The 15,005-nt window shown below is 37.2% G+C and overlaps 1 protein-coding gene across 1 annotated transcript; it reads right to left on the bottom strand.

The window, feature by feature from the left end:
* Positions 1-3,448: 3,448 nt before the first annotated feature.
* LOC127412913 (endonuclease 8-like 3) lies at positions 3,449-13,794 on the bottom strand. Its single transcript, XM_051649631.1, has 10 exons — positions 13,579-13,794; positions 13,314-13,423; positions 12,301-12,435; positions 11,731-11,944; positions 9,189-9,263; positions 8,883-9,049; positions 8,625-8,794; positions 5,953-6,343; positions 3,939-4,098; positions 3,449-3,744 (listed from the first exon to the last, which is right to left on the bottom strand). Exons 1-10 carry the CDS (start codon positions 13,684-13,686, stop codon positions 3,562-3,564), a joined length of 1,713 nt encoding a protein of 570 aa, XP_051505591.1. The 5' UTR covers positions 13,687-13,794; the 3' UTR covers positions 3,449-3,561.
* Positions 13,795-15,005: the final 1,211 nt, after the last annotated feature.

Raw genomic sequence — 15,005 nt, 5'->3', positions numbered from 1 at the left:
AGTTTATGTTAATTTATTAAAATACTTTGAATTTTAAAAATGTATTGGTATTGGCATATGTTGAAATTAACACTGGCCAATTCCAAATGCCAATGCTGTAAAAGTATTGTTTTTGGTTAGTTAAAACAATTTTACTAATGTAGTCAACTAATAACAAATGGAACCTTATTATAAAACGTTACCATTTTTTATAGCATTTATTAATCTTGTTTAATGGTAATTTATAAATCAACAATTGTTCATTTTAGTTCATAATGCATTAATGTTTAGATAATCCATACATTAACATACATTTTAATGTTAGCATTTTTTTTTTTTTTACTAGTATATGCTGGAATTAACATTAATCAAGATTAATACGTGCTGTAAGGGTTATTCACTGTTAGTTTTTAATAACTAATGTAGTTTCAACTAATGTTAACAAATGTAACCTTATTGTTAAGTGTTACAGATATATAGTGGTGTTATAGCATATGGAAACTAAAACTATACTAAGAATAAATTCAAATTAAAGAGACATTTTCAAAAAATAAAAACTAACTAGCCATTAAAACTAACTAAAACTAAACTAAAATTGAAAATCAAAACACAAAACGAAATAAACATAAAAACTAGTGAAATTTTCAAAACTATAATAACCCTGATCCTATTACAACTAAAATTTTGCTGCTGCATTATCCAGTAGACTAGTTAACAAAAATTGTCTTAATAGGTTACATGTTTACTTAAAATATATTTTATAAAGAAATAGTGTAGTATGAGGTATGTTTCTTTACACATCCCAATCCCTTCCAAACAGTGAAGTATATACAGTTGAAGTCAGAAGTTTACGTACACCTTAGCCAAATACATTTAAACTTCAATTCCTGACATTTCATCATAGAAAACATTCCCTGTCTTAGGTCAGTTAAGTTCACTACTTTATTTTAAAAATGTGAAATGTCAGAATAATAGTAGCTTTTATTTCTTTCATCACATTCCCAGTGTCACAGTCCGTCTCCCTCATTTTCTTCAAGGACTCTTATTTTGAAGTAGAAATCAACTAATTTCTACTTCATCATGGGACATCATTTCCCATAGTGCACTGCCCTCATCACTTCCATCTGTTCCTTATTATCCTCACCTGTATGCTATTCCCTCATTAGTTCCTTTTGTATAAATATCCTCTAATTTTACCCACACCTTTGTCAGTCCTTGAAGTGCTACGCTGAGTTAATTAAGTGCTGCTTTGTGTTTATGAAGTGTTACGTTGAGTTATTGACGCAATTACTGTTGATTAGTTTATTTCCACTCCAGCGATTATATTAAAGGATTTAAAGATTCTACTCCTGCGTCTCCTCTCTTCCACTCCTCGTACCCAGCGTTACACCCAGTGGGTCAGAAGTTTACATGCACGTTGTTAGTATTTGGTAGCATTGCCTTTTAATTGTTCAGCTTGGGTCAAGTGTTTTGGGTAGCCTTCCACAAGCTTCTCACAATAAGTTGCTGGAATTTTGGCCCAGAGTCAGGTTTGAAGGCCTCCTTGCTCACACATGCTTTTTCAGTTCTGCCCACAAATTTTCTATCGGATTGAGGTCAGGGCTTTGTGATGGCCACTCCAATACCTTGACTTTGTTGTCCTTAAGCCATATGCCACAACTTTGGAGGTATGCTTGGAGTCATTGTCCATTTGGAAGACCTATTTGTGACCGAGCTTTAACTTCCTGGCTGATGTCTTGACATGTTGCTTCAATATATCCAAATAATCTTCCTTCGTAATGATGCCATATGTTTTGTGAAGTGCACCAGTCCCTCCTGCAACAAAGCACCCCTAAAAAAAAATGATGCTGCCACCCCCATGCTTCATGGTTGGGATGGTGTTCTTCGGCTTGCAAGCCTCACCCTTTTTCCTCCAAACATAATGATGGTCATTATGGCCAAACAGTACCAATTTTTTCATCAGACCAAAGGACATTTCTCCAAAAAGTAAGCTTTTTGTCCCCATGTGCACTTACAAACTGTAGTCTGGGTTTTTATAGCGGTTTTGGAGCAGTAGCTTCTTCCTTGCTGAGCAGCCTTTCAGGTTATGTAGATATAGGACTCGTTTTACTGTAGATATAGATACTTGTCTACCTGTTTCATCCAGCATCTTCACAAGGTCCTTTGCTGTTGTTCTGGGATTGATTTGCACTTTTTGCATCAAACTACATTCATATTTAGGAGACATAATGTGTATCCTGCCTGAGCGGTATGATGGCTGCGTGGTCCCATGGTGTTTATACTTGCATACTATTGTTTATACAGATGAATGTACCTTCAGGCGTTTGGAAATGCATCACAAGGATGAACCAGACTTGTAGAGGTCAACAATTTTTTCTTCTGAGGTCTTGGCTGATTTCTTTTGATTTTCCCATGATGTCAAGCAAAGAAGCACTGCGTTTGAAGGTAGGCCTTAAAATACATCCACAGGTACACCTCCAATTAGCCTATCAGAAGCTAATTGGCTAATTGCTTAAAGGCTTGACATCATTTTCTGGAATTTTTCAAGCTGCTTAAAGGCATAGTTAACTAAGTGTATGTAAACTTCTGACCCACTGGAATTGTGATAGTCAATTAAAAGTGAAAAACTCTGTATGTAATCAATTGTTGGAAAAATTACTCATATCATGCACTAAGTAGATGTTCTAAACAACTTGCCAAAACTATAGTTTGTTAATTTGAAATCTGTGGAGTGTCGCTGCTGCAACAGGTGATGGAGACATAATGATGCATTTCCTTCCTTGGTAATCACCCTTCTGGTGAGATTATTATCATCAGCAAAAACTGCTTTGATAAAGCACTGTAGTAATCAATCAAATTAAGTCTCCAAGGATTACTTGATTTACATTAATAATGGTCCTCCTGCACATCTATTTATTTTTTATTTTGAAGTTTTTTTTAGCTGCTGATTTAATGAGATCTGGAACCGAACCCTCTGTCACCTGCAAAATAGCCATCTCCAGAATCAATAAGTATTACCCCAGTTTTTTTGGAGCAGTTATTTGTGCCAATACTACTGGTGGATATGGTGAGTGAATGCTAATGACTGTTTGTTTCTTTCAAAATGCCCTATGCTTGATCTGAATATAAATAGGGCAATCATTTAATTTGAGTTTCAAAACATCCTTTTATCCAAAGGTGCTGCTTGTAGGTCCCTGGGTTCAGTCAGTTCACCTTCATGGTGTCTAACCCACAGACAACACAACCTCAATAGCAGAAAGTGGACTGCTTTTAATTACATCCTCATGTTCTGCTAAATGATACTTATTGCTTGGTATGTGCCTTATGATCAAGGTTCACTATGTACCTTTTTTTTATAATCTGTTTTTAAGTATGTTGTTCTAAATTAAGCTGAGATGTTTACAATGTTTGCACTACCACTGTACATTAAATGTTGAATCAAGAGGATAAGATGGATATTGTTATTTAGATATATACATTTATTTCACTAAAATGTTTAAGTACAAACTTGTTTCCATCATTTAAAAACAAAAAGCACTTTAATATATTTACAACTTGTAATGTCAAACCCATGTTGTAGATTCAGCAACCAGGCCGAATTGAAATGCCAGGGCCATTCTCACACCATTGGAAAAAGTTACATTGCTTTCCCATTTTAACTGGACATGTGTAGAATTTGCGCCCGTTATTCGGTCCCAGTTTTAGAACGGTCTTCATAAGAGTCCGTTTGCCATGATGACACATGGGAAAATGCAGGTCTGCCCACTGTTGCAAGAAACAAGGTTGAAATGACCACAATATGGCAATTTTAGTTTCATTCTTTAACTTGAATTATTTGCATAAAGGACATCAAATTGAAGAATGGTTATTTGGAGATAGGAAAGACAACAGTATGTTATATACAGCTGACTGACACAGACTGACTGGTAATCTAAGCAAGTAGTTTTTTTTTTTCTTACCTCAAAGAAGTTACACTGAGTCTCTCTTGACAAGGAGCAGGCATAGAACTGTCTGCCTTTGTTTTCTCCTTCCTTAGTGACCACCCTAAGGGTGCATGGCCGGCAATGACCTTTGCAGCACGGGGTTGCTGGTAGGGATGCATCATTACTCTGTGAGTCCCTGCAAGAGTTGCAAGATAAGGCATGCATATATATATATATACACAGGTGCATCTCAATAAATTAGAATGTCGTGGAAAAGTTCGTTTATTTCAGTAATTCAACTCAAATTGTGAAACTCGTGTATTAAATAAATTCAATGCACACAGACTGAAGTAGTTTAAGTCTTTGGTTCTTTTAATTGTGATGATTTTGGCTCACATTTAACAAAAACCCACCAATTCACTCTCTCAACAAATTAGAATACATCATAAGACCAATAAAAAAAACATTTTTAGTGAATTGTTGGCCTTCTGGAAAGTATGTTCATTTACTGTATATGTACTCAATACTTGGTAGGGGCTCCTTTTGCTTTAATTACTGCCTCAATTCGGCGTGGCATGGAGGTGATCAGTTTGTGGCACTGCTGAGGTGGTATGGAAGCCCAGGTTTCTTTGACAGTGGCCTTCAGCTCATCTGCATTGTTTGGTCTCTTGTTTCTCATTTTCCTCTTGACAATACCCACTATTGTCAGTTCTGGTGAGTTTGCTGGCCAGTCAAGCACACTAACACCATGGTCATTTAACCAACTTTTGGTGCTTTTGGCAGTGTGGGCAGGTGCCAAATCCTGCTGGAAAATGAAATCAGCATCTTTAAAAAGCTGGTCAGCAAAAGGAAGCACGAAGTGCTCCAAAATTTCTTGGTAAACGGGTGCAGTGACTTTGGTTTTCAAAAAACACAATGGACCAACACCAGCAGATGACATTGCACCCCAAATCATCACAGACTGTGGAAACTTAACACTGGACTTCAAGCAACTTGGGCTATGAGCTTCTCCACCCTTCCTCCAGACTCTAGGACCTTGGTTTCCAAATGAAATACAAAACTTGCTCTCATCTGAAAAGAGGACTTTGGACCACTGGGCAACAGTCCAGTTCTTCTTCTCCTTAGCCCAGGAAAGATGCCTCTGACGTTGTCTGTGGTTCAGGAGTGGCTTAACAAGAGGAATACGACAACTGTAGCCAAATTCCTTGACACGTCTGTGTGTGGTGGCTCTTGATGCCTTGACCCCAGCCTCAGTCCATTCCTTGTGAAGTTCACCCAAATTCTTGAATCGATTTTGCTTGACAATCCTCATAAGGCTGCGGTTCTCTCAGTTGGTTGTGCATCTTTTTCTTCCACACTTTTTCCTTCCACTCAACTTTCTGTTAACATGCTTGGATACAGCACTCTGTGAACAGCCTGCTTCTTTGGCAATGAATGTTTGTGGCTTACCCTACTTGTGAAGGGTGTCAATGATTGTCTTCTGCACAACTGTCAGATCAGCAGTCTTCCCCATGATTGTGTAGCCTAGTGAACCAAACTGAGAGACCACTTTGAAGGCTCAGGAAACCTTTGCAGGTGTTTTGAGTTGATTAGCTGATTGGCATGTCACCATATTCTAATTTGTTGAGAGAGTGAATTGGTGGGTTTTTGTTAAATGTGAGCCAAAATCATCACAATTAAAAGAACCAAAGACTTAAACTACTTCAGTCTGTGTGCATTGAATTTATTTAATACACGAGTTTCACAATTTGAGTTGAATTACTGAAATAAATGAACTTTTCCACGACATTCTAATTTGAGATGCACCTGTATGTGTGTGTGTGTGTGTATATATATATATATATATATTAAAAAAAAATCAACCATATTTATTTGATATTTAGCCATCTAATCAAACCTCACTACACATCTTCAACTTGTTAATGCCTAAACACTGACATTATGATAACTAACGATAAATCAAAATAGCTGATATTATTTGGTTATAGTCAAAGATCCGCAATATGCATTTAAGTAAAAATATTACTTATTGCAACCTAAACTCACTCACCTTGGGGAGATGTTCTGCATGCTTTCCCCAAAAAGTACTCCATTCGTGGTTTTCATTCTCTTGTTAGGCTGACTGTGGTTTGCCGGAGATTTTCTCTTATAGGGCTCATTTCCTTTGAATTGCATCCCACTCACACCATTACTGGGACTCGTCTGCTGCCAGTTGCTGTGCGTGCTCAGACCTCTCACTGTCTCTGGAGTGTTCGTCTGGTTAATGGCAGGACTTAAAGGAGAGTCAGGTTTTGCACTGAGGTTGGTTAGGACTAGAGTGGTGGTCCCAAATGCAGTCCTACGATTCATCTTTATTTCCTGCAGGGGTTTGCTAAAAGTGTTGCAGGGGTAGCGGATCAGGTCTCGAGGTGAATATTCCAGCTTTGTGGACTCTTTGGATACTGAGAAGAGGCGATATTAAGGGGAAAGACTGTAAGGTGTGGATGGCATCTGTTCAGTTAAAATGACAGACATTTGGCAATGTTCCGTTTTCACACTAGGAGTGGTAATCTTTAGGCACCTAACAATCCAATTCCAAAACGATTCTCGATGGATCTTTATGGAGCAAAATTGTAGGGGCAAAAATCTTTGAGTTAAAGGAATAGTTCACCCAAAAATGAAAATTTGCTGCTAATTTACTCACCCTCAGGCCATCCAAGATGTATCTGAGTTTCTTTCTTCATCAAAACAGAATTTAAGATTTTTAGGATTTCATTTCAAATGCATATTTAGGGTGCATCAAAATAATCCACACAACTCCAGTCGACAAATAAAATACTTCTGAACCCCAGTGATTGACTATTTTTAGAAACAAAACAATACTTATATACTTTTTAACTACAGAAGTTCGCTTCCGTACATCTCTGTGACGCGCTCTCATGAGAGGGATGACGTAAGCTTGTTGGTAAGGTCACGCATCACGTGGAGGAGGAGGCAGGAAGCGCATTATGGTTTACAAGAGGAGCAGCGCTGTACAACAGTTTAATTATCTTTGCTGTAGATTTGTATAAGTGTATTGTTCAAAATGGTCGTTTGGTGTGTGTATCCTGGATGCTTCAACCTTCAGAAACCCCAAAGAAAATGCACGCCGGGAAAAATATTAACTTTTCATCGATTGCCAATATATAATCATGAGCGATTGAAGCTCTGGCTTATCGTGCTGAACCTGGATATCAGTACACCCCTACATTCTCTCAAATATTGGAGGGTGTGCAGAGAACATTTTACCCCTGAGGATTTCAGACCATTGAAAGAAACAAAGGGTCGATATCTGAATTAATTTGCTCAGGTATGTGTGAACTTTGTCATTGTCACGCTTCCCTCGGGCTCTGCACCTCCCTCAGCGCTCCGCTCCTCATCACCCGATTTCTAATTCACTGCATCTACACTCAATTCATTCGCTCATCACTGCCTGCATAAATAAGTTTGTGTAGCATCTCTTCTGTGTGATATCACCTGTACCATTGATCTCACTGTGTAAATCCTGTGAATCTCAGTAAATGCTCTCGCACTTGGTTTCACTAACTACAACTTGTGTGGCTTGAATTCCTGACAGTCATATAGCCCGTATATTTCTGCTAAAGAAAAAGCAAAAGTAGATAACGCAACGGCATTGCTCCAAAATAAAAGATGGTTGATGATTTAATGCAGTAATGTTTTATTTTTTATTGTTTTAGATTGTGAACGGTGCTTGGTCTGTACAAGTTTCTCTTGTAAACAATGACGTGCTTCCTGACTCCTCCTCCACGTGACCTTACCAACGAGCTTACGTCATCCCTCTCATGAGCACACGTCACAGAGATGTACAGACGTGAACATTTGTAGTTAAAAAGTATGTAAGTATTGTTTTGTTTCTAAAATTAATCAATCGTTTGGATTCAGAAGTATTTTATTTGTCGACTGGAGTCGTGTGGATTATTTTGATGCACCCTAAATATGCATTTTGGACCGTCAAAAAAAATGGAGTACATTCGCTTGCATTGTTTAAAGGAGGAGGCCTGAAATAAAATCTTAAATTCTGTTTTGATGCAGAAAGAAACTCAGATACAGCTTGGATGGCCTGAAGGTGAGTAAATTATCAGCATTTTTAATTTTTAGGTGAACTATTCCTTTAAGGTGGCTCGTTGCCAAATTCTGTGTAAAGACAGACGGTGCATAAAAACTGTACTAAAATGTCTGCTCTTACCTGCCAAAAGAAAAAGAATAAGTGGATATAATAACCTAGTATCAGAGTCAGCTCTGAAAATGAAATTCTGTATCAAAGTGTACCGAGATTGTGATTATCATGTAAATATAGCTAAGAAAGTTGGTTGGTTGGTTTCTGAAAGATATTATAAAAATAAAGCTTATTCAGCCTTTTTGTCCTATGAAAACTTATGTGAAACATATTTGAAGGCTCCTGTATATGTTTACACAGTGTAGCACACCAAATTCATGGTATAAATGCCACTACTGTAGGTTTCCTCCTTGCCGTTTTTGCAGTGTTGCACACCAGGTGTCATTTTTCTATATCTGTAAAGTTTTGTCCTTCGTATGCTTTGTAAATAAACAGAATTATTAATAATAAATTTAAAAGATCATAACATTTTGTAAATCAATCAAGAATCGTTTGAGAAAGAGAGAAGCATCAGTAAATCGATTATTTTCTCCCACCCCTCGTAGACTTGCAGGTCCCAAACTTACCCTCCGGTCTAGGGCTCATACAAGCATCGCAAAACTTGCTGCTTGGGGAATTGATTAGAGTACAAAGAGAACAGGCCCACTCTTCTTCCTCGCTCTTTGCCACATGATCGCTGCTAATCATGTCTCCCTGATAAGCCCATCCAATCAAACTATTGCGAGTTGGGAGTTTACTGTCAAGGTGGAAAGACAGCAAGTACTGGATGGAGTGCGTACATCTTGGTCTGAAAGTGTGTGTGTGTGTATGGAACTGCAGCCCACCTGATGTTGACTTCACTTGGATCACCTGTCTGACAGCTCTGACAGAAGTATGTCATCCTACCATTCTCTCCCAGTCGACAGACGGTTACAGTTCCACTGCACTGGCCACAGTTTGGACGTTTGTACACCTTGTAATGCTTGTAGAGTGGGGATCCATTTTTTCTACACTGAATGTTTTGGAGAGTACAGAAACAAAGTATGTAACAGGCATGACAGAAACAGTAAAATCTTAAAACCTTGTACCAGTAGTTGCTCACGGTTTCCCAGTGTTTAGAGGAAATTTAAAATAGAGGGGGAATAACATACCTTATAAAACAGCAAGGTAAAATCCCGCGTCATCTTCACAAGATGATGGACCTGTTCACTTGTCAACTGGTTAACCTATGAATGGACAGTATAATTATTAGTAGTAAAACAAAAGTGGACACCAAAAAGACATCCCAAAATAATTTCAAACTGCTGTTCTCAACTGGTGGGTGGCAACTCAAGACTGAGTTACAGGATTTCTGCTGGGTAGAGGACAGCAGGGTAAATCAATGCTAAATGCAAATAATGCAACGAACTATATAATCATGTATAGTTACGACTGCAAAAAAAAGAAAAGGCTTGCCATCTTTTAAGAGAAAGGAGAAAAATCATAAGTCAAACTCTACAGTAATTTGGTGCAACCGCAAATTCATCTTTCACTTGGTAATTTGACAAATTCTAATACAGTATATATTCCAGTGTTTGGCATGTGATAGGGGCCAGACAGACATCTTCAACCGCTGTGCCACATTCAGCATCTCGCGCAGGAGCAACATCTTGTTTAGACGCCATGTAAGGTAAAAATAAAAAAAAATAAAAAGTACACTTTTAAAAGCTCATCTTGAGACACCTCCATTATGTTATATAAACATTGTGTCTAGCCTAGCTTTTTTTTAACACAACATATTTAGTCTGAACGGCCCCTTAGGCTCTTAAAGGAGACCTATTAGGCTCTTAAAGGAGACCTATTATGCCCCTTTTTACAAGATGTAATGTAAGTCTCAGGTGTCCCCAGAATGTGTCTATGAAGTTTCAGCTCAAAATACCCCACGGATCATTTATTATACCATGCTGTATATGCCTCTTTTTGGGTGGAATCAAAAACACGCTGTTTTCATGTGTGTCTCTTTAAATGCAAATGAGTTGCTGCTCCCCGCCCCCTTTCCAGAACAGGGCTGTGCCTTTACAGCTCATGCTTCGGATACTATAGCAACAACAAATCAGAACCAATATGACTGACACCGTAAATACCGGAGTGTTTTTCAGCCATTTAGCAACGATGGATGAGCAACACAAAAATATAATGACGTTAGCTATGCGCTATAACGAGACATGACATTTGAGGGGATTGTCTTGCGTCATGCGATTTGCAAACATTCACAAAATATAAAGTGCGATACTTACATAAAGCTGGAACACGAACAGTTGGTACTGATCCATGCTTGAGAATCAAATATTTAGAAAAGCCTGCTTTATATTGACCCTCATTCACAAAGCAGTAAAATGATTTGCTCAAACATACACAAATTTTGGTATGTTTTGGGGAACATTTTCTCAAATGGGCCAACAGAATGCTCATTAATGCAAACTATATATAAAAAAAAATTAAAATGTAAACAAATCTATCTATCTATCTATCTAGCTCACTTTCTTTTTCTATCACTCTCTATTTATCTAATTTCTATCACTCTATTTATCTCAATCTGTCTGATGGTTTATCCGACTATGTCACAGTCTGTCTGACTCTGAATACATAGCTTGCTAGCTGGCTGGTGGTTTGTCTTTTATGCCTGTATAACCTTCAAACTTTTAAAACTCTTTTAAACTTTTAGACAAGTCTTTGTCAAGACAAACATTGATGTTGGCTTTACAAACTTAACCTATCTAGTAGTTAATAATTTTGCATATTGTGGGGCCTATGCAGTTCATGAAAATATTAGTTTCAATGCTTAATTTTAAGGATATTTTTGTTGACATTTTATACAATAAACAATTTACTGTGTTGAGCCATCACTTGATGTTTAGTCTCAGCTCCAGATGGCATGCCCAAAGTCTGTGTACTAACCGTCTGACGCTTACAGCACACAAAATTGGAAATGTTTCTCAGACTTTTACAGGATTTCCGAAAGCTTGGTTTGCACTGGTCCAGGTGGAAGCACAGGTCGAGTTCACAAGGTTCCATGCTTTTACAGTGAGCACTTTTGAGGATTTAATAATTACAGAATTTGCCCAAGTTTGGCACGTTAGTCACATCAACTCTTTTAAAGATATTCAGCATTTGGTTTTAGACACATGGCAGAAAGTGTAGTGGATTTCCATGAGCAGAGCTGTATAGTGCTTTGTTTATTTAGTTATGTCTGTGAAATACTCTATAATGAGGTTCTGTGCTGTACTTACACTCGCTACACATTTTCCTCTCTTTTCCTGTGTGTTTTCTGTGCAATCGCTTACAGAGACTCACGCGCCTTTATACAAATTATTCATTTTGGTATTATTCATTTCATCATGGTATTGAGCAGTCTCCGATGACCCTGTCCCTAAACATCACGTAATGACAAACCCAGCTGTGACTGGTCGCTTTACATGTCAGTTAGATGGCTTTTCCTGCCTAAGTGGGCGGTTCTTTGCCAATGTTAGCTGCAATAGACCCAAGACCTTTGCTGTTTAAGTCAAAGGTCTGGCTACACGAGACTACTTGATGTTTAATGTAAAGTTAGGGTCCTGAACCAAAACCAGCTGAGCACCACAGATTTCAAATATGGTGTAAAACAACAATTAAACTGTAAAAAAGAAATATTTGACTTCACAAAAGAAAAGGTACCTTGACAGTAGGGTTAAGGCCACTGTCGAAGAGGGCTTCATTTTTAATTATGTTTCCTACGCCAGGTAGGATGGCCTGATCCAATAGCACATCACAGAGCATTCTCCCATTCTCTCTCTTTACAGCTTCCACTGCCCGAGAGAAACTGAACTTGGGTGAACAGATATCAAGACCCTCCATGGCTCTTACTTTCTGCTCAGAGTCCTCTGAGAGTCTGAGAGGAAGCAAACAGAATTAATATTCCCTCAGGGGTCTGAACCTTTGAAGGCTCAGTGTAAAAATGAAGAGTTCAAGCTGTCTGGATCACGCTGAGTTATAATGGTCTAGAATTTAATCCAGCAGAGCAAGCGTTGCTGCAGTAGGGAAGTTGTCTATTTAAGAGTTATACTTAATGAGCTGCCCTCCCAGATGTACAGTAGGATAAAATGCTTGACTGTGAAGGGCTTTCAATGAAGAATCACTGTTATGCAATTTAATCTAGCATTACATTTCATCCTTACCTCAGAATGCTTATGGAAATGAAGTATACAATTTTGTTAGAATTCAATTTACAAGTAGAAGAAATTTTACCTGATTTCAGCAGTTGTGTCAAAAAAGCAGATAACATCATTGGTAAGTTGAACAACCAACGCTGGTGGTTTTCCCTTCAAATCTTTTCTCTCCACAGGATTTATTCTCAAGGAACCATTCATGCCAAAGTGCAATCTAAAACAAAACACATTTCCGTTGGAATTTTCACAGTTCACACAGTTTTTGTCCAATGTTTTGTCCAAGTTTCCTGAACTTTATAGTCATCGATGATTACTGGATAAGGATTTTTACAAATCCTTTTATAGAGATACTGTATCTGGGGTAGATTTCCATTTGTACAGTATGTCGGGTATGAATCCTTGGATTTAACAGAATAAAACCCTTGAGGAAAATCACATTGTGTCCCATAGGAAACTAGCTACTAACTAGAAACATTTTCACATTATGAATCAGAGGCATTTACACTCAAGATTATGTCAAGTTTTACTGCACACAAGCATTTTACATTTACAATTATTAATTTATCATAACTAGAAAAATGATGCAGAATTATTTAGCTGAATATAACTAAGAAATGTTTACAGTGACTACACATTTTCATGATTTTTCCATGAAAATGCCTGGAAGTTGCAATTTTAAAAATTCCCTGATATTTCCAGGTTTTCCATGACCAGTAATACAGTTGTAAATTATTTATACTTCACAAGTACTTTGTCACTTTAACATTTGCAACTTTCAAACATGGATGAAATCTATTCTATCATATTAAATTTACATAGACTTCACAAACTGTCCTTGTAAAGCAGTCAATTTAACAAGAACAGAAATGTAGAACTCAAATATTTTGTCCCCGTTTATAATGTAATTTCCATATCTAAACAGGGCCCTAGGAAGCAAGCCAGCAAAATTTAATCTGCCTTCACAGGGAAAGAATTTTTTTTTTGACTCCTTCCCAAGTCACATCCCAACATGATATTTTAAAACGGAAAGCAGAAAGTCAATTGCATATATTAAATCTACTCTCATTTCATTAATTTGCGTTGCATACACACCTTATAGCTCTGAAACCAAAATACATGAACAGCTCTTTCCCCAGTGTCTCCACTCCCGTGTACTCACAGCCCATAAAGCTCTGGAAAGAGCTCCTGGTACTGGCATCTGACTAAATAAAGAGAGTAAACACTTTTTTTTTTTTTTTTTTTTTATCGCACACAGATACAAAGTAAACATTCATATGCAAAATACTTTTAAAGCATTATTACACTGGCTTTAAATAAGAGGACTGCAATCTCCTCAAACGAACTGTCATGCACTTACTGTTGATGTATTTGTTTCATTTCCGTGTATATCTAAAACTTTCTGTCGCTTTTGAACTCTTGCACGAATCTTCTCTCCATTTAGTGTGCATCCTGGACCCTCAACCATTATGATCTGTATTTAACTGTTTTTTAGAGACTGAACAAATCGGATAAAATGTTAAAAACAGTGTGGGACTAGTCTGTCGGTTCCGATTGGCGCGTTATGAAGTAAGCAATGAACCCGCCAGATGATTCAAATCAGCGCATGCGTGAACGGAAATACAGCAGTTACAGCGTTGCATTGTAAGATAATAATAAAAGTGGTTTCCAAATTCTGTCTGTTTGGGTTACATAAACTATTTTTGTAGTACAGAGTGAAGATGATACGAAATTATAACCTTTGTATGTCAGTCTTAGTTTATGTCTTTTTTTAATTTACATTTACATACGGGTAGTAGACATGGACACCAACATTTCCAGCATCAAGATTTTAGGTTACAATTTATTTACATGAGGGGAAAGTGTATATTTTTAGGTGCTGTATATTGATCATCAATTTAATTATGTTTGTCACCAATTTGCATATATTTTTTTGCCTTCACTAGTTCACATAAATAGTCTTGTGGTGTGAAAAGTTTACTTTTAAAAGTACAAATATGTCATGTGGTCTCTCAGTTAATGAAGACATGGAAATGGCATGCACAACAATTGTTTAACATGCAGAATAAAAATACATTTAAATAGTATTTTTATCCATGCTGTTCATTTTGATGCATTTCTGTATTTCACAGTTCATAATGAGGACAGTCACACCCTAGGACAATTTAAAATAATAATAATAATTACTGTTATTATTATTCTTTTTAGTAGTAGCAGTAGTATTATAAATAAATAAACACACTCTGAATTAATAATTTCATGTTTATGGACAATTTAAATAATGATTGGCCTTTTGCTTTAAAGGTGCACTCAGTAATTTTTTCCTCATTAAAAAAGTTTAACTCCTAAAGACATGAATTGTACTTTTGCAATATATGCAGGAAATCATGACCACTCACATTAAAATGAAGACTCCAGTCATACCAGTAACCTTATAAAAGCTGTTTTATTCTACATGGAGAGGGTCCGCACATGGGGACTGCCATGTTAGAATCACATGACCAGCCGAACACTACTCGCTTAATCTCAGTAACCATCCTGTTATTTGACACTTTCACTCATTGATTGAAGTAATCATGGCTGACTGAGAATACTACATTTCTACAATGGCATCTGAAACTGAAAACTATTGATTTTAAATGATGCTGCATCAAAGCTGCTATAGGTGTCTGTGTAAGTCCAAGAAGACACAAAGACAAAACTTACTGAGTGCACCTTTAAGAATAGTCAAATTCATGTCAACTGCCCATTTATATGTTTGTTAAACTCACAAATTGTTCTATTGGA

This window comes from Myxocyprinus asiaticus, chromosome 22 (genome assembly GCF_019703515.2).
Source record: "Myxocyprinus asiaticus isolate MX2 ecotype Aquarium Trade chromosome 22, UBuf_Myxa_2, whole genome shotgun sequence".
In the NCBI taxonomy this organism is placed as follows: Eukaryota; Metazoa; Chordata; class Actinopteri; order Cypriniformes; family Catostomidae; genus Myxocyprinus; species Myxocyprinus asiaticus.
The sequence above is the reverse complement of the archived record's forward strand: the minus strand, read 5'-3'. Positions and strand labels throughout refer to the sequence as shown.